The sequence below is a fragment of the Prenolepis imparis genome, unplaced genomic scaffold (genome assembly GCF_030444845.1).
Source record: "Prenolepis imparis isolate NDT839.2.m4 unplaced genomic scaffold, iyPreImpa1.0 SCAF_11, whole genome shotgun sequence".
Lineage (NCBI taxonomy): Eukaryota > Metazoa > Arthropoda > Insecta > Hymenoptera > Formicidae > Prenolepis > Prenolepis imparis.
Genome location: NW_028141169.1, coordinates 1937822 through 1962994, shown reverse-complemented (window position 1 = coordinate 1962994; position 25173 = coordinate 1937822). Strand labels below are relative to the sequence as shown.

At 32.3% G+C, this 25173-nt stretch overlaps 1 protein-coding gene and 1 long non-coding RNA gene across 3 annotated transcripts in view; one reads left to right on the top strand and one right to left on the bottom strand.

The window, feature by feature from the left end:
* The window catches only part of LOC145943116 (uncharacterized), a 240043-nt gene that overhangs the window by 182419 nt on the left and 32451 nt on the right, over positions 1-25173 (top strand). The window lies entirely within an intron of this gene.
* The window catches only part of Fng (Fringe glycosyltransferase), an 82690-nt gene continuing 74672 nt past the window's right edge, over positions 17156-25173 (bottom strand). The window contains exons 7-9 of the mRNA XM_083050495.1: positions 21250-21415; positions 19797-19882; positions 17156-18088 (exon numbers count right to left, since the gene is read on the bottom strand). Of these exons, the coding sequence (XP_082906621.1) occupies positions 18031-18088; positions 19797-19882; positions 21250-21415 (310 nt within the window). The 3' untranslated portion in view covers positions 17156-18030. The remainder of the gene's footprint in view (positions 18089-19796; positions 19883-21249; positions 21416-25173) is intronic.

The window sequence follows — 25173 nt, the reverse complement described above, 5'->3', positions numbered from 1 at the left end:
CTGTAATCAATGTACTATTAAAATGTATACTCGATGAATTTTTGGCTCGTCTTAAAATATTGGAAATCGATACTTTTTACCGCTGACCCTATGCGACACAACCTTATTTTAAGTATATCAAGTTAAAAAATTTGTACGCTGGTGTCTGTTTGGTACCAAATGATTCTGTACTCAATGTACTATTAAAATGTATAATCGATGAATTTTTGGCTCGTCTTAAAATATTAGAAATCGATACTTTTTTACCGCTGACCCTATGCGACGCATCCTTAATTTATGTATAGCAAATGAAAAAGTTTGTACGCTGTTGTCTGCTTGGTACCAAAATATTCTGTAATCAATGTACTATTAAAATGTATAATCGATGAATTTTTGGCTCGTCTTAAAATATTAGAAATCGATACTTTTTTATCGCTGACCCTACGCGACGCAACATTATTTTATGTGTAGCAAATGAAAAAGTGTGTACGCTGTTGTCTGCTTGGTACCAAAAGATTCTGTAATCAATGTACTATTAAAATGTATAATCGATGAATTTTTGGCTCGTCTTAAAATATTAGAAATCGATACTTTTTTGACGCGGATCCTGTGCGACGCATCCTTATTTTATGTTTATCATATTAAAAAATTTGTACGCTGGTGTCTGAATGGTACGAAAAGATTCTGTAATCAATGTACTATTAAAATGTATAATCGATGAATTTTTGGCTCGTCTTAAAATATTGGAAATCGATACTTTTTACCGCTGACCCTATGCGACGCAACATTATTTTAAGTATATCAAGTTAAAAAATTTGTACGCTGGTGTCTGTTTGGTACCAAATGATTCTGTACTCAATGTACTATTAAAATGTATAATCGATGAATTTTTGGCTCGTCTTAAAATATTAGAAATCGATACTTTTTTACCGCTGACCCTATGCGACGCATCCTTAATTTATGTATAGCAAATGAAAAAGTTTGTACGCTGTTGTCTGCTTGGTACCAAAAGATTCTGTAATCAATGTACTATTAAAATGTATAATCGATGAATTTTTGGCTCGTCTTATAATATTAGAAATTGATACTTTTTTGACGCGAACCCTGTGTGACGCATTGTTATTTTATGTTTATCATATTAAAAAATTTGTACGCTGGTGTCTGCATGGTACCGAAAGATTCTGTAATCAATGTACTATTAAAATATATAATCGATGAATTTTTGGCTCGTCTTAAAATATTAGAAATCGATACTTTTTTTACGCGGACCCTGTGCGACGCATCCTTATTTTATGTTTATCGTATTAAAAAATTTGTACGCTGGTGTCTGCATGGTACCAAAAGATTCTGTAATCAATGTACTATTAAAATGTATAATCGATGAATTTTTGGCTCGTCTTAAAATATTAGCAATCGATACTTTTTTACCGCTGACCCTACGCGACGCAACATTATTTTATGTATATCAAGTTAAAAATTTTGTACGCTGGTGTCTGCTTGGTACCAAATAATTCTGTAATCAATGTACTATTAAAATGTATAATCGATGAATTTTTGGCTCGTCTTAAAATATTAGAAATCGATACTTTTTTGACGCGGACCCTGTGCGACGCATCCTTATTTTATGTTTATCGTATTAAAAAATTTGTACGCTGGTGTCTGCATGGTACCAAAAGATTCTGTAATCAATGTACTATTAAAATGTATAATCGATGAATTTTTGGCTCGTCTTAAAATATTAGAAATTGATACATTTATGCCGCTGACCCTATGCGACGCATCCTTAATTTATGTATAGCAAATGAAAAAGTTTGTACGCTGTTGTCTGCTTGGTACCAAAAGATTCTGTAATCAATGTCCTATTAAAATGTATAATCGATGAATTTTTGGCTCGTCTTAAAATATTAGAAATTGATACTTTTTTGACGCGGACCCTGTGCGACGCATCCTTATTTTATGTTTATCATATTAAAAAATTTGTACGCTAGTGTCTGAATGGTACGCAAAGATTCTGTAATCAATGTACTATTAAAATGTATAATCGATGAATTTTTGGCTCGTCTTAAAATATTAGAAATCGATACTTTATTGACGCGGACCCTGTGCGACGCATCGTTATTTTATGTTTATCGTATTAAAAAATTTGTACGCTGATGTCTGCTTGGTACCAAATAATTCTGTAAACAATGTACTATTAAAATGTATAATGGATGAATTTTTGGCTCGTATTTAAATATTAGATATTGATACTTTTTTGACGCGACCCTGCGCGACGCATCCTTATTTTATGTTTATCATATTAAAAAATTTGTACGCTGGTGTCTGAATGGTACGAAAAAATTCTGTACTCAATGTACTATTAAAATGTATAATCGATGAATTTTTGGCTCGTCTTACAATATTGGAAATCGATACTTTTTACCGCTGACCCTATGCGACGCAACATTATTTTAAGTATATCAAGTTAAAAAATTTGTACGCTGGTGTCTGTTTGGTACCAAATGATTCTGTAATCAATGTACTATTAAAATGTATAATCGATGAATTTTTGGCTCGTCTTATAATATTAGAAATTGATACTTTTTTGACGCGAACCCTGTGTGACGCATTGTTATTTTATGTTTATCATATTAAAAAATTTGTACACTGGTGTCTGCATGGTACCGAAAGATTCTGTAATCAATGTACTATTAAAATATATAATCGATGAATTTTTGGCTCGTCTTAAAATATTAGCAATCGATACTTTTTTACCGCTGACCCTACGCGACGCAACATTATTTTATGTATATCAAGTTAAAAATTTTGTACGCTGGTGTCTGCTTGGTACCAAATAATTCTGTAATCAATGTACTATTAAAATGTATAATCGATGAATTTTTGGCTCGTCTTAAAATATTAGAAATCGATACTTTTTTGACGCGGACCCTGTGCGACGCATCCTTATTTTATGTTTATCGTATTAAAAAATTTGTACGCTGGTGTCTGCATGGTACCAAAAGATTCTGTAATCAATGTACTATTAAAATGTATAATCGATGAATTTTTGGCTCGTCTTAAAATATTAGAAATTGATACATTTATGCCGCTGACCCTATGCGACGCATCCTTAATTTATGTATAGCAAATGAAAAAGTTTGTACGCTGTTGTCTGCTTGGTACCAAAAGATTCTGTAATCAATGTCCTATTAAAATGTATAATCGATGAATTTTTGGCTCGTCTTAAAATATTAGAAATTGATACTTTTTTGACGCGGACCCTGTGCGACGCATCCTTATTTTATGTTTATCATATTAAAAAATTTGTACGCTGGTGTCTGAATGGTACGAAAAGATTCTGTAATCAATGTACTATTAAAATGTATAATCGATGAATTTTTGGCTCGTCTTAAAATATTAGAAATTGATACATTTATGCAGCTGACCCTATGCGACGCATCCTTAATTTATGTATAGCAAATGAAAAAGTTTGTACGCTGTTGTCTGCTTGGTACCAAAAGATTCTGTAATCAATGTCCTATTAAAATGTATAATCGATGAATTTTTGGCTCGTCTTAAAATATTAGAAATTGATACTTTTTTGACGCGGACCCTGTGCGACGCATCCTTATTTTATGTTTATCATATTAAAAAATTTGTACGCTGGTGTCTGAATGGTACGAAAAGATTCTGTAATCAATGTACTATTAAAATGTATAATCGATGAATTTTTGGCTCGTCTTAAAATATTGGAAATCGATACTTTTTACCGCTGACCCTATGCAACGCAACATTATTTTAAGTATATCAAGTTAAAAAATTTGTACGCTGGTGTCTGTTTGGTACCAAATGATTCTGTACTCAATGTACTATTAAAATGTATAATCGATGAATTTTTGGCTCGTCTTAAAATATTAGAAATCGATACTTTTTTACCGCTGACCCTATGCGACGCAATTTTATTTTATGTATATCAAATTAAAAAATTTGTACGCTGGTGTCTGTTTGGTACCAAATGATTCTGTAATCAATGTACTATTAAAATGTATAATCGATGAATTTTTGGCTCGCCTTAAAATATTAGAAATCGATACTTTTTTACCGCTGACCCTATGCGACGCATCCTTAATTTATGTATAGCAAATGAAAAAGTTTGTACGCTGTTGTCTGCTTGGTACCAAAAGATTCTGTAATCAATGTACTATTAAAATGTATAATCGATGAATTTTTGGCTCGTCTTATAATATTAGAAATTGATACTTTTTTACCGCTGACCCTATGCGACGCATCCTTAATTTATGTATAGCAAATGAAAAAGTTTGTACGCTGGTGTCTGCTTGGTACCAAAAGATTCTGTAATCAATGTACTATTAAAATGTATAATCGATGAATTTTTGGCTCGTCTTATAATATTAGAAATTGATACTTTTTTGACGCGAACCCTGTGTGACGCATTGTTATTTTATGTTTATCATATTAAAAAATTTGTACGCTGGTGTCTGCATGGTACCGAAAGATTCTGTAATCAATGTACTATTAAAATATATAATCGATGAATTTTTGGCTCGTCTTAAAATATTAGAAATCGATACTTTTTTGACGCGGACCCTGTGCGACGCATCCTTATTTTATGTTTATCGTATTAAAAAATTTGTACGCTGGTGTCTGCATGGTACCAAAAGATTCTGTAATCAATGTACTATTAAAATGTATAATCGATGAATTTTTGGTTCGTCTTAAAATATTAGCAATCGATACTTTTTTACCGCTGACCCTACGCGACGCAACTTTATTTTATGTATATCAAGTTAAAAAATTTGTACGCTGGTGTCTGTTTGGTACCAAATGATTCTGTAATCAATGTACTATTAAAATGTATACTCGATGAATTTTTGGCTCGTCTTAAAATATTGGAAATCGATACTTTTTACCGCTGACCCTATGCGACACAACCTTATTTTAAGTATATCAAGTTAAAAAATTTGTACGCTGGTGTCTGTTTGGTACCAAATGATTCTGTACTCAATGTACTATTAAAATGTATAATCGATGAATTTTTGGCTCGTCTTAAAATATTAGAAATCGATACTTTTTTACCGCTGACCCTATGCGACGCATCCTTAATTTATGTATAGCAAATGAAAAAGTTTGTACGCTGTTGTCTGCTTGGTACCAAAATATTCTGTAATCAATGTACTATTAAAATGTATAATCGATGAATTTTTGGCTCGTCTTAAAATATTAGAAATCGATACTTTTTTATCGCTGACCCTACGCGACGCAACATTATTTTATGTGTAGCAAATGAAAAAGTGTGTACGCTGTTGTCTGCTTGGTACCAAAAGATTCTGTAATCAATGTACTATTAAAATGTATAATCGATGAATTTTTGGCTCGTCTTAAAATATTAGAAATCGATACTTTTTTGACGCGGATCCTGTGCGACGCATCCTTATTTTATGTTTATCATATTAAAAAATTTGTACGCTGGTGTCTGAATGGTACGAAAAGATTCTGTAATCAATGTACTATTAAAATGTATAATCGATGAATTTTTGGCTCGTCTTAAAATATTGGAAATCGATACTTTTTACCGCTGACCCTATGCGACGCAACATTATTTTAAGTATATCAAGTTAAAAAATTTGTACGCTGGTGTCTGTTTGGTACCAAATGATTCTGTACTCAATGTACTATTAAAATGTATAATCGATGAATTTTTGGCTCGTCTTAAAATATTAGAAATCGATACTTTTTTACCGCTGACCCTATGCGACGCATCCTTAATTTATGTATAGCAAATGAAAAAGTTTGTACGCTGTTGTCTGCTTGGTACCAAAAGATTCTGTAATCAATGTACTATTAAAATGTATAATCGATGAATTTTTGGCTCGTCTTATAATATTAGAAATTGATACTTTTTTGACGCGAACCCTGTGTGACGCATTGTTATTTTATGTTTATCATATTAAAAAATTTGTACGCTGGTGTCTGCATGGTACCGAAAGATTCTGTAATCAATGTACTATTAAAATATATAATCGATGAATTTTTGGCTCGTCTTAAAATATTAGAAATCGATACTTTTTTGACGCGGACCCTGTGCGACGCATCCTTATTTTATGTTTATCGTATTAAAAAATTTGTACGCTGGTGTCTGCATGGTACCAAAAGATTCTGTAATCAATGTACTATTAAAATGTATAATCGATGAATTTTTGGCTCGTCTTAAAATATTAGCAATCGATACTTTTTTACCGCTGACCCTACGCGACGCAACTTTATTTTATGTATATCAAGTTAAAAAATTTGTACGCTGGTGTCTGAATGGTACGAAAAGATTCTGTAATCAATGTACTATTAAAATGTATAATCGATGAATTTTTGGCTCGTCTTAAAATATTGGAAATCGATACTTTTTACCGCTGACCCTATGCGACACAACCTTATTTTAAGTATATCAAGTTAAAAAATTTGTACGCTGGTGTCTGTTTGGTACCAAATGATTCTGTACTCAATATACTATTAAAATGTATAATCGATGAATTTTTGGCTCGTCTTAAAATATTAGAAATCGATACTTTTTTACCGCTGACCCTATGCGACGCAATTTTATTTTATGTATATCAAGTTAAAAAATTTGTACGCTGGTGTCTGCATGGTACCAAAAGATTCTGTAATCAATGTACTATTAAAATGTATAATCGATGAATTTTTGGCTCGTCTTAAAATATTAGCAATCGATACTTTTTTACCGCTGACCCTACGCGACGCAACTTTATTTTATGTATATCAAGTTAAAAAATTTGTACGCTGGTGTCTGAATGGTACGAAAAGATTCTGTAATCAATGTACTATTAAAATGTATAATCGATGAATTTTTGGCTCGTCTTAAAATATTGGAAATCGATACTTTTTACCGCTGACCCTATGCGACACAACCTTATTTTAAGTATATCAAGTTAAAAAATTTGTACGCTGATGTCTGTTTGGTACCAAATGATTCTGTACTCAATGTACTATTAAAATGTATAATCGATGAATTTTTGGCTCGTCTTAAAATATTAGCAATCGATACTTTTTTACCGCTGACCCTACGCGACGCAACTTTATTTTATGTATATCAAGTTAAAAAATTTGTACGCTGGTGTCTGAATGGTACGAAAAGATTCTGTAATCAATGTACTATTAAAATGTATAATCGATGAATTTTTGGCTCGTCTTAAAATATTGGAAATCGATACTTTTTACCGCTGACCCTATGCGACACAACCTTATTTTAAGTATATCAAGTTAAAAAATTTGTACGCTGGTGTCTGTTTGGTACCAAATGATTCTGTACTCAATATACTATTAAAATGTATAATCGATGAATTTTTGGCTCGTCTTAAAATATTAGAAATCGATACTTTTTTACCGCTGACCCTATGCGACGCAATTTTATTTTATGTATATCAAGTTAAAAAATTTGTACGCTGGTGTCTGCATGGTACCAAAAGATTCTGTAATCAATGTACTATTAAAATGTATAATCGATGAATTTTTGGCTCGTCTTAAAATATTAGCAATCGATACTTTTTTACCGCTGACCCTACGCGACGCAACTTTATTTTATGTATATCAAGTTAAAAAATTTGTACGCTGGTGTCTGAATGGTACGAAAAGATTCTGTAATCAATGTACTATTAAAATGTATAATCGATGAATTTTTGGCTCGTCTTAAAATATTGGAAATCGATACTTTTTACCGCTGACCCTATGCGACACAACCTTATTTTAAGTATATCAAGTTAAAAAATTTGTACGCTGATGTCTGTTTGGTACCAAATGATTCTGTACTCAATGTACTATTAAAATGTATAATCGATGAATTTTTGGCTCGTCTTAAAATATTAGAAATCGATACTTTTTTACCGCTGACCCTATGCGACGCAATTTTATTTTATGTATATCAAGTTAAAAAATTTGTACGCTGGTGTCTGCATGGTACCAAAAGATTCTGTAATCAATGTACTATTAAAATGTATAATCGATGAATTTTTGGCTCGTCTTAAAATATTAGCAATCGATACTTTTTTACCGCTGACCCTACGCGACGCAACTTTATTTTATGTATATCAAGTTAAAAAATTTGTACGCTGGTGTCTGTTTGGTACCAAATGATTCTGTAATCAATGTACTATTAAAATGTATAATCGATGAATTTTTGGCTCGTCTTAAAATATTGGAAATCGATACTTTTTACCGCTGACCCTATGCGACGCAACCTTATTTTAAGTATATCAAGTTAAAAAATTTGTACGCTGGTGTCTGTTTGGTACCAAATGATTCTGTACTCAATGTACTATTAAAATGTATAATCGATGAATTTTTGGCTCGTTTTAAAATATTAGAAATCGATACTTTTTTACCGCTGACCCTATGCGACGCATCCTTAATTTATGTATAGCAAATGAAAAAGTTTGTACGCTGTTGTCTGCTTGGTACCAAAAGATTCTGTAATCAATGTACTATTAAAATGTATAATCGATGAATTTTTGGCTCGTCTTAAAATATTAGCAATCGATACTTTTTTACCGCTGACCCTACGCGACGCAACTTTATTTTATGTATATCAAGTTAAAAAATTTGTACGCTGGTGTCTGAATGGTACCAAAAGATGAAAAGATAAATATTATAATTGTTGTATAATATGTAATTAACGTACAAGCTTTGGATCGAGAATGCGCTACGAATAATTCGAAACATCATTCTATCTTTGTTCCATATTAGTAGCACATTCTCGACCGCAGCTTATATTGTATAGTTGAAGGAAATAAATGGCGCGCGCGAAGCGCGCGCTTTGTAGTGTTCTAGTTACACAAATAATCCGTATAATGAATTAATTATCACGAAACCAATCGAGCGAGCAAATCGAGCGATCGAACGTGTAGTTGAATTTAAATGAGATCACGTGAAAACGCGTCGAGCTTCACTTGCTTTATTAGCGAATGACTATCGGATAGAATTTCTGTTATAAACGATGGACAATTAATTAATACACACCCGCATTAGATTTCAGTGAATAAACACGCTAAAATTGCCCATTCGGAAAATAGATTGCTGACTAAACACATCCAGTGCTATTTTTTTTCTCGATTTTCCAAGATAGAATGATGAAGCTCGATAATAATAAATATGTTTGTTAACGAAATGACACAATCTGTAACGTTTCTAGTAAAAAAAAATGCGATAAAATGAATGTCGTAAGGTTAATACACGTATATCCTCGAAATATGCCGTGACAGATTCGTTACCCATAAATACATGATCCTATATAAATGATAACAAGTTTAAACATTGCAATTTTATCAAAGTATCGATCTCTAGTCTTTTAACACACGCTAATATGCACATCGGCTGCGTAACACGTCCACAAAAATCGATTATCCCTGTTACAAATTCAATGAGGATAATGTTATCATTTTTATCTTGTTAATAAAATTACACTTATTCATATTTGCAAATAAATAATTACAAATAAATCTTTTTGCCACGATCACGAATACGAAGAGTTTCCATATATAGTACATTCATTTCAAATTTTTTAATATTAAAGACTATATTGTTCCCATTAAGGCATCATTCTAGAATGTACATATTACTTTCATCAATGACGGAATGTAAATCCAATGTACGGATGAACTGTAAATCCTCTCTAAACACCATTTAATCCTTTGAGTCTTCCTAGCTTCTCCGCGAGAACGTCTTCATTGCTATCTATAATAGTTTCAGTATGCTATCGATCTGACTATGAAACCATATTGGTCAACGTGTTGGTTAGATGCACCAATTTGCACCTCAAAGAGCCAAACTAGTTGCTATGAGTAACAGTAATTTCATTGTCTCCTGGTACCACTAACAGCCCCGTATATTTCTTTCATCGAACAAATAATTTTAGAAACGAGTGTTTTATATATTATATACATAATGCTCAATATATTATAAATATCAAAATTTGTTCCAAATTAATTTTTTTTATTTTTGCTTTAACACTTGCAGTCGAAATTTTAGTACAAAAACATTTTCTCTCTAAATTTTCGACACTTATTTTTATAATGCAAACATTTTTGTCCCTCGAATATAATACATTTTATCGCTTCACTGTCAGATTCAAAAAATGGAATAACAAAAAAAGACATTAATAAAAACAGAAACAGTAAAGAGAGAACAGCCAATATGCCTCCACACATATCAAGACAATTTTATATTATTAATATTACTACTATTATTATTATCTGCATATTATAGTGTCATCGTTTTGTCTCTATTTTCTTTCTTCATATATACATAAGCTCAAAATTGTGCGGTAAAATGCAGAAATTGTGAGGTGAAATATTATTTTACAAGATATAAAATTGTAGAGAAACATAGGAACTCTCTCTGGAAAAAAAAGACGAGAAAATAGAAACAGACGTCAAACAGAAGCGATGTACTGATGTGTGCATTTAAAAATTCCACGCGGTCGTAATATCGCGAATTTAAATTTTCCAGTTATAATTACAAAATGCTCCACATATCTTATATACCAGATTTTCCAGTAATTATTTCTCACGAAGTCATGAATTACAGAAATTACTATATGCAAAAATTAACTTATTTTATATACAGTTTATTAAGCTTTTTCGTAAACGACGATAAATATCGCTCTCGATATTTTTATACACAGTTACCCGTTAATGCAAATAATTATATCAACCTATAGAGAATCGAGTTAATCGTATCATGAATACTATCATTCTCTTTTTTTGCACGTATGTACGTCAATAATGGTCAAGCAGAGGCGGATTCAGTATCCCGTTTCAGTTTCGAGGACCAGCGTCGCCACCTCGTTTGCAAGTGAAAAGAGGGTGTCCTATTCGGTTTTGTTGGTGGTCGTTCACGTTTACACGCCGTTACAAAGACTTTTCGCGTTTTATCACCGAGTATATCTCGAAATTCTGATGCCACGACGACGACGGTGAATAACCGATTTGCGCGTATTTTTCACTTCAGTTATCGAGGCACACAAAAAAAAACAAATAAGAACGATTCTGATATTGAACGTAAAAAAAGCCGGAAATGAAATTTCTCATGTTGGCAACGTTAGAATCGAAGTGACCTATTTCGCTCAAAACACAATACTAATTCAATTCCTTTCGCCTCGCGATAAGTTAAAAAGAAAAATCGAAACATGTAAGATTCAACAAAATCGCGTAAAATTTTTCGCTTTTTTTCTATTGCATTCTTACAATTAGACAAAATTATAAAGAATTCAAAATCAATGAAAAGATATTTGCAGCGCAGCGATAAGAAATCGGAAGTACGAAAATAATGATTAGATTTAAACTATATAAGAGAATTAGAATAATATCTTAAAGCTGATCAATATTGATCATTTTATATTCGAGTTTATTGAGAATTAGCTATTTTTATTTGAATCAAATTATATATTTTTATTTAATCAAATTATTATAATATAATAGCCGAGACAAAAAAATCTTAAAGCTGATCAATATTGGTCATTTTATATTCGAGTTTATTGAAAATAAGCTATTTTTATTTGAGAGAGAGAGAATCACATTATTATAACATAACATCGAGACAAAAAAAATCAGAGTCCGTACTCGCGGTATAAAAAGTATATCAATGCGTTAAACATTGATAAACGAAGAAGATAGTGACCTGTCTGTAAAATAAAATATTTAAAGAATAAGAGATTGCAATCTCATATGCATCCCCGCAAGATGTCTACTGATTTAATAATTTATCATGTTCTCAACATAAATTTTCGCAAATAACAATTCACGAAAAGACGCGACGTTTCTGCTGCAAATAAATTTCTTGCTGGAAAAGAAATACCGTAGAAATCCGATCGATCATTTATTATTATTCTGTATAATACCAGCGATAATTTTAATATCTTAACGTAAAAATGTAAAAACTTTCATCTTTATTTCATATTTTTATAGCTTCGTAAAATTTTTTAAATCTTTTTTTCATGACACAGTTGAATGAAATTTTCATAAGCGAAAATTGTCTCGCGTACGAGATATTTTCATTTTATGTAATCGATTCTATCTTCGCGTTCTCGATTATCTGGCTTCGAGAGATATGAATGAAATATAAACAATTCGCTAATAATCGGATCCGACCGGGAGTAAATCGGATCTGTAATAAATCCAATCGAATATCGATGGACTCTCGTATTTCCGCACATTTCTGCACAAGCACTTTATGGCCAATGTCAAATTTAAAAAATTCAATTTTTTATATACCTTAAAAGTGTCGCGCGTTATTATGAAACAATGTGAAAATATATATTTAGAGATTTGTTTACAGTCGGACGTGAGACAACATGGGGCGTTGGTTTCAGGGATGTTTCGGGGTAGAGAAGGTGCAGCGAAAGGATGGAAAGGACCAAACTAGGTCGCCACTCTGATAATGCGACCTACATGCGACTTGGACAACCCCGCGCATTGCCCTATTTTGTATGTACCCATCTACGTTTCTCTGTTGCAGTGACGTACGAACAGCGAGCTTGCAATGAACTGCTCGAATTTCGTGATAAACGTAATAAACGCGACAAATTGATGATTCGAAATTTTATTTATCAAATTCGAACTATAAGTCCAAATCTTACATTGTGTTCAGCGACTTGAAAATACATCCGTTTTCGAGATACTTTCATAATTTCAAATTGTTTGATCATGCAATTCGTTCGAATTGTTTGCGTTTTTTGAACTCTACTCCAAGCTATATCCGCAGTTCATTGAAAATTTAATTACGTAAAAAATAGAATAAAACATTTATAGGATTTTAAAAACTTTGTATTTTTTTATATGCATCCTAGGAACGCTATTTCTCTTCTACATATTATTCTTTTCAATAATAATTACGAGAATAATATTATTTATAATTGTATTTCTTGTGCTTTAAGGAATCTGAGCTCTATTTCTATTCGAATGTCATTAAAGCATTTCTTGATTCAATAGTGGGTCCAAAGTAGTATTAACTCGATCCTGTTCTTACGTCATTGCCGCCCCAGGATGCAACCCCCACTCTGTACGCTTTTACGTCATCCCCGGCAACTGAAACACCGCGCTTTTTCGTGAATGAGATCTCGCTGGGAAAAAGAGCGGCCAATGCACGTCGACATGAAAGATAAATAGGGAAAGAAAAAAGGAGAAATCGTGAAAACCGCGGCTCGCACTAATAAATCCGGCTATCGTTACCTTTACGACTGCCCGTTTGTTTCTTTTTTTTTTTTTTTTTTTTTTTTTTATTCCTTTCGGTTTAACTCGCGGTATTCAACGTCCCCCGGTGTAATTTCTGGGTGGCGCTAGCTTGTCCACCGATATCGAGAATACGTCGACGAGGCGGCCGAATGCCGGTTATTAAATTTCGATACTGCCATGCGGTCGACTTTTTATACCGCAATCCCGACATGCAATGACGCTGAAATTTCTATATCTCTCTCGTATATCTTTGCAGGAAATCGCACAAAATACGATCAACGTCTGGTCTAATATATTGCAATTATAATGCGTTAAATTTTTTAATTAATACCGTAATTAAACTTGCTATCAGAGAAATATTTTTCGTCGATTATGATAAGTCGCACACTAATAAATACAAGCGATAATTATTGTGTTCTACATATCAAATTTATGCATCGTTGCATTTTAATTAAAATCGAAACCGAACGTTAACTGTTCTAAAAGCTCTAACTTTTGACTAACAATGCGATAAATTATAACGTCAATACATCTACCGTCATGTTACGTGTTAAATTCTCATTTTAATTAAAATCAAAATGAATTAAAAGTCACACTCATGTCTTGCGTAACGTGAGCAAAAAGTTTTTATTATACGATAAATTTATTACGACTGTGCCAACTCAATATTAAACAAGAGAAAGAGAGAAAAAGAGAAAACAAATTCTTTAAAAATGAACAGGATCAGTTTTCTAATTCTAATCCGCCAAGTCACGTCCAAGATCAATACTTCATAGCGAAAAAAAACTTTTATATGACGCGTCCACGCACACAATAAAATATCCCGACTGTGAGGGAGATCCGCAGGTGAAAGTTGGCATAAACATCTTTTATTGGAAAACTTTCCTTCACCGTCTGGCGACGAGACTGGCTACACAACGAAACGAAACGAGATAGCGGGCGAGAAAAGAGAAGAGGATAGAAAAAGAGAGATATATATAAGATGCATCCCGCAATATATATCGGCTTGCAATTCCTAGTGCGGTGCAGTACGGTGCAATTGAGAATCTTCATGCAATGTGAGAAGTGAAATATTTCTGCTTTCATCCCCAAGAGAGAGGATGAGCCCCATGAACGAGGGTGAACCGATATGAACGTGCCATATCGTATCGCATTTTTTTTTCGACACACGTAGCTTTTAACCCTCTCGTTTAACAGTCTTAGGGATCGTTTCATCCCCTTCTCTCTCTCCCTTTTTCCCTCCGTTGACCTGATCCTCACCAGTCCTTTCTCCCGCTTCTCGCTGTATCCATCCGATATTTAGACCATCTCGTATTTGCGATGCGAGCGAATGCGGAATATCGAGTGACCGCGCGCGAGCGAATAAAAAGAGGCTACGAGAAGCAGGCTCTCTACATGGGAAATTTGAGATTTAAAATATGAGATCGCAAATGCAACATTGAATAAACCATGGTGCCGAGCGCAATGTATCGTTAAATTAATGGCAGAGTCCAGATCGACTTCCCACCCAATGGTTTTCTCCATGCATTCGCGTATTCACGGTAGGAATATCGTAAGTATATCATATCTGAATTCGAAATTATTGATGCTCGGCAAACTATTGCAAAGTATTTTATATATATGTGTTGTATGTCGAATTTGACTAAATACGTTTCAACAAATCTAAGGTGTGTAAAAACGTGACATATTTTTATCAAATAAATCATGAAATTGTGTAATTTGATCGTTCTTTTTGTATAAAAATCAATGTATCGATATTATGATTCTCATTTCATTTCTCTTCCACAATCCTTGTGTCAAAATAATAAATTGACAAATATTTATAAAGATCAATTCTCTTACTGTATTACATAATTAAGATAGGAGATGAATATATATTTATCATTTAAATATCTTGCGTATAATATCGTTTGCACAACAATTCAAATACGTGACTGATGCATTAATTGGTTCAATAATAAATTTCCGATTCAATTAGTTACTTACTGTTAGTATAATCCAATTGTCAACGCTTATTAATCATCATCGCACGATAATCTTGAATAATCAGCTCTGGCATCTAGTGGTTTGCTAAGAAAATGTAATAATTAATGTTCGCGCTTTTATTTGCATTGTTGATACGATTAAACAACAATTATCACAAGAGGAGGATCAACTCGTACTGGCTGTTGCTAGTTGCCGCTGCTCGCTCTTGTATCCTGAAAACAGCGACAGCGGTCTGGTTTATCGACTAGCAGCCTTGCTTCAGGTTGACTATAACAGATGAGGGTATTTCGACGAAAGTACCTTATACATCATTGTATACATCAATAAATGTTAATATTGCTTGTGTTTTCGTTGAACTATAACTCGCCGACTGCTATACATTTATAGGATTCACATCTTTGCATTTATCATGTAATATATTAATGAAATCTATTGATTTATAAAATCTAAAAATGAAAGATAATGCTTAAAGCTTTTGTTATAAATAATATGTATCAAATTTATATATAACATAGAATAAAGTTTAAAGAATAAAGTCCTATAATAATTCATATATATATATATATATATATATATATATATATATATATATATATCTTTAAATATAATAATTTAATAAATAACTGGAAAAAAAGAAGATGAAAATTGTAATAATACAGCAGCTAAATATCTCTGAAAAGATAAGAATGCATTAAATAAATAGCATAATAGGAAAATAGCAGGAAAATATGGAAATGACATATCATATAATTTTTTCCGAAGACAAAACGTTGTGGAAAATGAAGGATGTGTGATGGACGAAGATCAATATCAAAAAATCCTGTAATCACATTGTGCATATGTATAATCTATTATATAAAACATAATCGCGCAGCATATAATCAATATATCGTACAATTCAATATGTCGCCATTATATCGAAATAACAACGTCGACATCATTATAGCTTCGCGTTCTTTCCATGTATCACGTTACATGTGTAATTATGATACACATCTTATCGATAAATATATATTGAGATCCCACCTATTTAATGTTAAGGCTTCCCTCGCGCTCTTCTCAAATTAATTACCAAATTCGTTTTTCAAAAGCAATCAATAATAATATGAATTGTTTATTTTCAAAATAGCGTAAGTCTAACTGCAATGATTTTTCCAAAATTTTTCGACATATATACATTCTACTAATAATTCTTAAAATTTCAAAAATAACTCACACAACTTTGAAAATAAAAGTCCCATATATGTATATTCGATATTGCACACATATTTCGACCTAACCGCATATAAATATTTTTTTCTCATACCTTCGTAAAAAATTTACGATGTAAATTCCTATGAAAAGAAGAGACATTTAAAAGATATACATGTACAAATAAAAATTCGCGCGCACTAAATATCACATTATATACTGCTATCTGCGTCTTTCTGCGAGGGACTAGCTTAATTCCATTTTGCGTTGACGAGACTGTCAGCGAATTACAATTACATGTATCGTATTGCACAGATGCAGCTGTTATATACGCCTACACGCGTGCTAGTGCAAGTTACATTATACAGTTATGTAGAAAATGCCATGTGACATCTGTCATTATTCATCGCGTGCTTTCTTTAATTTTTTTTTCCACTTTCCCTATTTTCTTCTGCTCACTTTGTGCACATAAATATGTAAATATTAATATATATAAATATTATATATATAAAACATTATATAGATAATATATATTAAATAATATATATATATATATATATGTATATATATATCTATACATATTAATTATAATATATTATATGATTATAATATATTATATAATTATAATATAATATATTAATATATATAATAATAATAATATATATATATATATGTATATATATGTATAATATATTAAATAATATATAATATATATTATATATATTATATATTATATATAAATATTAATTTAAAAAAATGTCAACTGGCAACTACTTGCACCGCACAAAAACTATCAGAACAAATCGAAGATAATTACCTATATGTATATATGTACAACTTTGTACAAATGTTTTAAAAGACAAAAAAAGTAACACACATATAACAAGCTCATGTCAGTATAACAAGAGAATTTGCAAGTATAGCCAAAATTCTCATCGCGCGCTCTTTCAATCATATTGCAACAAGCTCATGTCAGTATAACAAGAGAATTTGCAAGTATAGCCAAAATTCTCATCGCGCGTTCTTCCAAACATATTGCAATCACTAATCAATAAATAAGGAGCCTAACAATTTATGTATGAATGTGTGTACGTAAAATAATATTTTATAAGAAATATATTTTATAAGAAAGAAAAATTATTATTAAAATCGATGCGATTCATCAATAAAAATGTTAAATAAATTTCTCTTTGCGTTTATATTGTTCATTTTTTTTTTTTTATTAAAGTTTCATTATTTTTATTACGCATATATCCTCTGCGTATAAGAGTTTAATTAAAGAGTATATTTCAGTGCGTATTAGTTCAACCGACTATACTTTGATGTAACTAATATTGTTTATTTTTCTATTTTTTATTATATTATATATGTATACATATAGAAGAATAATAATTTTCTTCATACATGTATAAGAATAATAATTTTCTTTCTTAAAATATCGATATTAATTTAGTTATGCTCCTTACCGTATGTTGATCTTTCATATGTTTCCTTTCTGTATGCAATCAGGAAATACTCTCTGCACTCATCCTCTTTACGAGAACTCACATTTCCTCCCCATGTTTTTCCTAACACAACGAGAGATCAGTAAGAGTTATTCGACTTTTTTTTATTTTTACATTCGCCGCGCGATCTTGTATCATCTGTGCGGACAATAAGAAACATACGGAAACAGATGACAGTGAATGGATCTGAATCTGGAACAAAAAAAGTATAGTTACGTGTTAAAAGGCTGTTGCCTTCACAACGTGATTCGAAATCGGAAATATGTGACAGAATCGAAGTTAGTAATTTTGATGCGAAATTATTAATAATAATATACGTTTGCATTGATATTTTTAGAAATAAAATCTAGATATTTCTTGCGCTAATAAACATAGATAATTCTCGATATACTGAAGGAATAGAAGAATAATCAACGAATTTAAATATTTAGATTTTATATATACTCTATGAAATATTAAATTATAATGCAAGATACTGTTCAATCTCTGCTCATACTGGAAATCTGACAGACTATGACGAAAACCGTTTGCAAATTATAATTAATAAGATCAATGTAACGAACTGCGTAACTTGCGTAATATAAACTTTTAATAAAACGTCATCCATGAAGAATAGGGAAAGAAAGGAAGGCATGATTTAATATTCGTAATACATGCCGTCCCGATGTAAACACTTAGCTAGCAGCGACTTGGCTATGATATTTTCTTCATTAATATTAAAAAACGCGAAGCTTTGTTTTTCCCTTGCAATACTAAATAAATAATCTGAGAAGATATTCGCGGCGAGCTGTGCGAAAACTTGCGTTAATAGGAAACGAGCCATTTTTTTCTGGCTCGATGGAAATAAGAAACAGAAACAGTTGAAGGGAAGAGAGGCTCGTAAAAATCACAATTATTATGAAGTCAATTAAAACTTACGAGACACACTGCAATGTCGTCTTCGTAATTATTCATCACCCTTCCGTCTTTCACTGATGCCAATTACACGAAAGAAAACGTCACGAAGCATTTCGCATTGTGCATTAATGAGAATGCTAATTACAGATGTTTACACTTAACGTCACGTAGACTGCACGTGTCGTTTCACAAAATGTCATTTTACACTCGCGCGTATAATATAAAGGGTTGAATTATTCAAAATAAAACGAATCATACTAATCTATTATTCAAATGCTTCTGAAATAACATATATCAATCGTATAAATAATTTAGACTAATTTAGAATATAATTTTTTGTGCGCTTTGAACATCTATTAATATTTTTTTCTTAATTTTTTAAACAAAAATTGTTTTATTTTATATTATAGACATCTGAAAACTAAGGGCAACATTTCAATAATTTTCTTAATCCGCATACCCTTCTAATTAATTAATATTTGTCATGAGGTATATAATACTCTAAATAAAGGTATAATCTTTTAATTGATATGAAAAATGAATATGGAAAAAAAAATGTTACGAAACACATGTAAAATAAATGTCACGCTATTTTGCAGTATTATATAACCTTCTTATAAAAATTATAAAAATACTCTTTAATTTAGTTATTTCTCCTAAAGAATTCCGGTGTCCAACCGGCATTCTACGTGAGCACTCTAGGTGAAGGTAGCAATTATAGAAGTAATTGAGGCTTTGATGCAATGTTGCGTCAGGGAAGAGGAGAGGATTCAAAGAAACAGGAAATTGAAGATTGTGCAGACAAAACTTGCCGCGTTCCGCCACGAAAATGATTCAATTTAGATGTGCATTTTTGCAATATCGATGCCGTTCGAAATTCACGAATAAATCGAATATTGAAGGCAAAAATAATATTCTCATATACATAGAGAAATCTCCGAAATATATCAAAAATAAAGAAGCATAAAATTATGAAGCAATTATATAAAGCAAAATGTTTTACCTCTTTGGGTCATCCTTCATGTCAAAACCGTCTATCTTCAGGATATTCCATTCATCTCTAGGTCCCTTGGAATAACTAAAGGAGACCTAGAACAAATAAAACGCAAAAAAAAAAAAAATATTTTAATTCAAAGATCTTTAATTTCTTCGGCGAAGGATTGTATATCAGAGACCGAGCGACATACGATGTCGAAAGTGACTTCATTTATTTTGATGCATCGCATATGTATAAGTATTCGCACTCTCATTTGTCCACGTACTCTGCGAAATCTGAGACCCTAAAGCATAATGTCGGTCGTGAAAGAAAATACTTTTTGTGCCAACGTTTTGCACAACATCACGCATGTTTTCGCCCATGCGATCACTCACACACCCTGTAACTCGAGCTTGACGCATACATTACGACGCATTGACGAATAATTTATAAATAATTCATAAATTCTTTATTGTAAAATGTCACAAATTGAAAATAAAAAATAAAAAATTTTAAAGTCAAATAATAATTTTTAATACATCACGATGTGATACACACATGTCGAGAAAGTATCTTATTAGAAAAAGCAAAGAGATTCTTATTCGTATATCTAATATTAAGCAATTTATGTAATTATGTGTGTGTGATAAAAATGTTTTCGTCGATTATTAAATAATAAACATGTTGAATAGGCTTTTTATTTTTTGAAAAAAAGTATTTACTGTATGTAATGATATGCAACGGAGAATAGAAATGCATATGGGGCAATTTAGTTAATACCTGTCGACGACAGGACATGTATTTTCATATGCTTGCGATTGCTCCTATTACGATATATAGTCTGAGAAACTTATAATAAACGGAAACTATACAATTAAATAATAGCTATTACATTACATAAAATAAAACAGACGATGCACTCAGTGCGCGTGGTCTGTGAGTCATCGTGCGCTTCAAATCATTCTATTATCCTTCCATTATTTATCATCATGTTATTTATCATGACCTTTATGTACCCAGAATGCGTCGTGTGCATTAATTTTGGCTACTTATATCTTGTATCACAATGACAGAGAACATTTTTGAGCGTATCTATTTTCAATAGATGGATGGGCATTAAATTATTATTGGATATCATTGAAACAAAGCTCTCTTAATCTAAGGAATTAAAGTTTACGAAAATTTGCAAAATTTCATAATGAGGAGTCTTACAAGAGTGATCCAATATGCATTGTTCTCTTGTCAATAACAAAATAGAAAGAGAAGTTTAGATTAAATAACAATTATATAATAGTTCGTATCAATTTTCATCTGAGAGCTTACAAACTTCCGTATTTTACTTAATGTCTTTATACGTTAATTATCAAATATTTAGAATTTAATTTGTGTCATAATTAGATTTTTTGTAAAAAGAGATGATACAATTTTCCACTCTAGAAATAGAATTTAAAGAACGACAACTTGACACATGTTTAGTTACCTGTTCGTGAAAGGTATCCTTGTTCAGGAACTTCATTGGCTCCAGGTGCGAGTGGAACTGTTCTACGACTGTGAGCTGCTTTTTCAGGAGATATTCGATAATGTACCCCATCGTTACATCATCTGGCAATCTGATTCTGTCGCCGACGGTGATGAATTTTCCTCCGCTGAAAACAAACGTAAAAAGTCCAATTTATTATTCGTACATTGATTTAAATAAAATATGTATAACATTACGTTGGGTATTTAAAAAGGTATATGTATATATACAATATATATTATAATAAAAATTAAATTCGTTATAATTAACGCAATCCTCCCAAAATATCCTACACTTCTGTATTTTCTCTCTTTCCAAAATTTCCCTAAAATTTTTTTTTTTCGCTACTAATTTTCAATAAGAAAAAAATGTTCGAATTGGAACAATTACATACTACACTTGGAAGCGAAATGTTTGAAAAAGAAATAGTTTGAAAAAGATCTATGTAAATATCTCTAATGGAACCGACGTGACAGTTTCTTCCTTTCTTTTCTCTTTTTCTTTGATGCAGTCACGCATTTATGTCCACTGCAATCCGCTGCGACTGCGGATATAGGATTATCCCTCTTGTAACACTTTTACCTTTCTTTGCTCTCTTTTGATCCTGTCAGCATGCACGGTGGACCTCGCCCACATCGCGAGGGATACTATGTACGAGGATCGTTCAATGTTTATTATTTTCTTTCATTGAGTGTCCATGAAAGTGTAAAATAAAGAGAAAGGGAGCGAAAGAGAGCAAAATAAAATGTAAATTTGTGTTTCAAAAGTGACCCTTTGAAAACATATATATATGTAGGATTGTATTAAAAATATGATTAACATTTCTACAAAAACTTTGTAGAATATATGTCTAAAATTAATATATATTTTGCAAAATATAATATATAAATATTATAAATAATGCAATAAATAGTATCGCTGATATGTACAGACTTCTATATATGACATATATACTTGTCATACTATACTTGTCATCATATACAAGTTATCTCAAATCTATTAAGAAATATTTGAAAATTAAATTCTTAAATATTAAATGTCCCTCTTTTTATATGTTTCGTTTTAATAAACGTCTCGGCAAGAAATATTTATATAATGATTTTTAAAGGATCTACGACTAACATCGTGCATAAATTACTAAATACTAAATGCTGAAGACTCGAACGTCGTAAAGCCAATCATAAAATCCTACCCGACTTTTCTTTTTTTTTTTTTTTTCAACGAGATGAGAAGAACGAATGTAGAAAAACGTGATATCACCGAGAGATCGGAATTCGGATTGGAAATCTGATAGTCACTGTCACAGAAGAAAATCATTAAGCGTCGCCGTTACAAACTTAGTCACTTCGATCGACGATCTTCGTTTAGATATATTGTTAAGATACAACCTCAGTTGGCACGTATAACGATAACTCGTGCTTTATCGAAACTTTATCCGTATTTATTTTATGGCGAAGGTTCTTTCATTTAATTACCTGGCAGAACGATAAACTTAATTAGTCAAAAGTATCACTACTATACAGGCGAATTATAAGGCGTAAAACATTTTTATCGCAAATTTTTTAATTTTTATAGTTAATTTAGTTGTCGATTTTGCTTATTTTGTTCATTGATGGAAAAGGCTATTAAAAAATATATATATTGCTCTAAATATATATAAATAAATTACTGCCACAAATGTGTGTGTAATATAACCCTTGTGATATCTTTATAAATTAATTTCAAAAATTCCGAAAAAAATGCCTTTTTAAAAGATACTTGCTTTTTTATCGGTCATTCTAATTTTCATTACAATATATACATATTTTCGCAATCAAATGAGAGCATAATTAATAAATTATTAGTTTAACTAGAAGAGTTGCGAAATAAATGTACAAACGTAGTTTATCGATTATACGGCTTGTATGTTCAACGTCCACTTACGGACATCTGTTGTAAACGAAATAATTACCGGCCTGCATCGACCGGTTGCGTATGAAGTAATTAACTCATTCCCATATAGCGCCACGCACCTTATGCGTCCGTGCACCCGCAGAAGGGTCCTGTCTCTCCTCGCTAACCCTTTCGCGACGGTCGTTCCTCCGCGCGCGGCGAATTATAGGGGGAAAAAAACGGAGACACGTCACGGAACAGGGTCCCCGGCGGGAATAAAATTACTGGCCCTGTATAAACCGCCCCGAAAGTCACGCGATGCCGACTAAGGTCCTCAAGTCTTTCGCGTGGCGACACGCATGCGCGATTAAGGTCGGCCGGAAATGCGGCGGCAGAACACCGCCAATGCGAAAGTCTCGCTCCTGGATACAGAGAGGGGTATATGTAAGGAAGATTGTCGCAAAAAAAAAAAGATTATTGAGGAAGAAAGGGATAATTTGGCCGGATAGACAACATTGCGGTACGAAATCGTGAAACGAGGGCAATTATGTAGTATCTTCATTTCGTTTCTTAAATCTTTTATAGAGGCAATGATAATTTTATAATCCAAATATATCGTATTAAATATACATAATATATTATCGTTATATATTATATTAAAAATGACAAAAATAAATGAAAATTAAAATGATCCATTTCATTTATATACTTCTCGCTCTCTAATTATAATATAAAAGTTTTCTGTTTCAATAATTTTTTTATATACTTATAATTATTATTTAATTTATATCTAATATATTTAATCTAACAATATTTTATTATCTCTTCTTGTTCTTTTGAAATAATTATTTTTTTTATAGATCTCTATACTATATTTCATTCAACTATGTTTCGCTGCTTGTCCTGAAACAGTTTACAAGTCAGTCCACGAATTAGTCTCGCTATCCGCGGAAAAAAAGACGCTCCATCATTCGTAAATACAATGATAATCGGTAATTCGATCGTTCCAAGCCTCATAAATAACTCGTGCAGTCTTGGAGGATCGATCATCACACATGTGAAACATTAACGTTCATTTCTCACCGTCATACTCTTCATTAATCTCGACATTAATCAAAGAGGATGAATGCTAGAGCACGTTTCGCCCGCAAAGTAACGATCGCTTTTCACACAATAACGCGCACGTCCGACGTGATCGTTATTTTACAGTCTAACGCGTTTACGATTAAACGGGGTCTCTCTCTCGCGAACTTGTAATACACGAAGGATAGGACCCGAGGAGAAATGATGAAATAGAGAGAGAACTCGCGCGATTTCGGTGATGCAAATACTTAATTGCCAGGACGACGACGGTAATGACAGTAACCGCAACAAGAAGACCGAGGAACTTTAATTCGGCTGCATTCCGCTCATGTAGATTAGAACGTGTAAGAAAGAGGCACCTGCTGGCCCGTAACTGCTGTTGCACGATCGGCTACCGGCTTCGAACTATGGTTGGCATTTAAAGCAATCTCGCATCTATTTAAGCGCGTGCTGCAAAGCGAACACGCGATACCTATAGCCGGTCGATTAGTCCGCTAATCCGCGTTATCAACTCGATTCGCCGTCATTAATCCAGCCCATCGAACCACCGTCGTCGCGTTAAGTAATGACGATAGGGCGGCCATAACAGATCGCGAACGGGATTCACGCACGATTGAACCGCGAAATTATTTTTCGGATCGCGCTAATCGCCACCACCTCACGATGCGAACACGTAGTTTCCATTAAGAAACGCGGAACCGATTCTTCCTGGTCGCTTGTATCACGATAGCCCTCGTTTAAGATCGCGCGAAATGCTTTTAACCCTTCTGTCAATGACCGGGTACTCAAAATAAAATATTAAAAATGTGTCGGAATTTTTCCGGAACAAAATACAAAGGACAAAGTTGATATTTCGGTACCTATATTGCATTAGAAGAGTTAAGGTTTCGATAAAATCCGGATCGAAATCGCACTTGCACACGATTATAT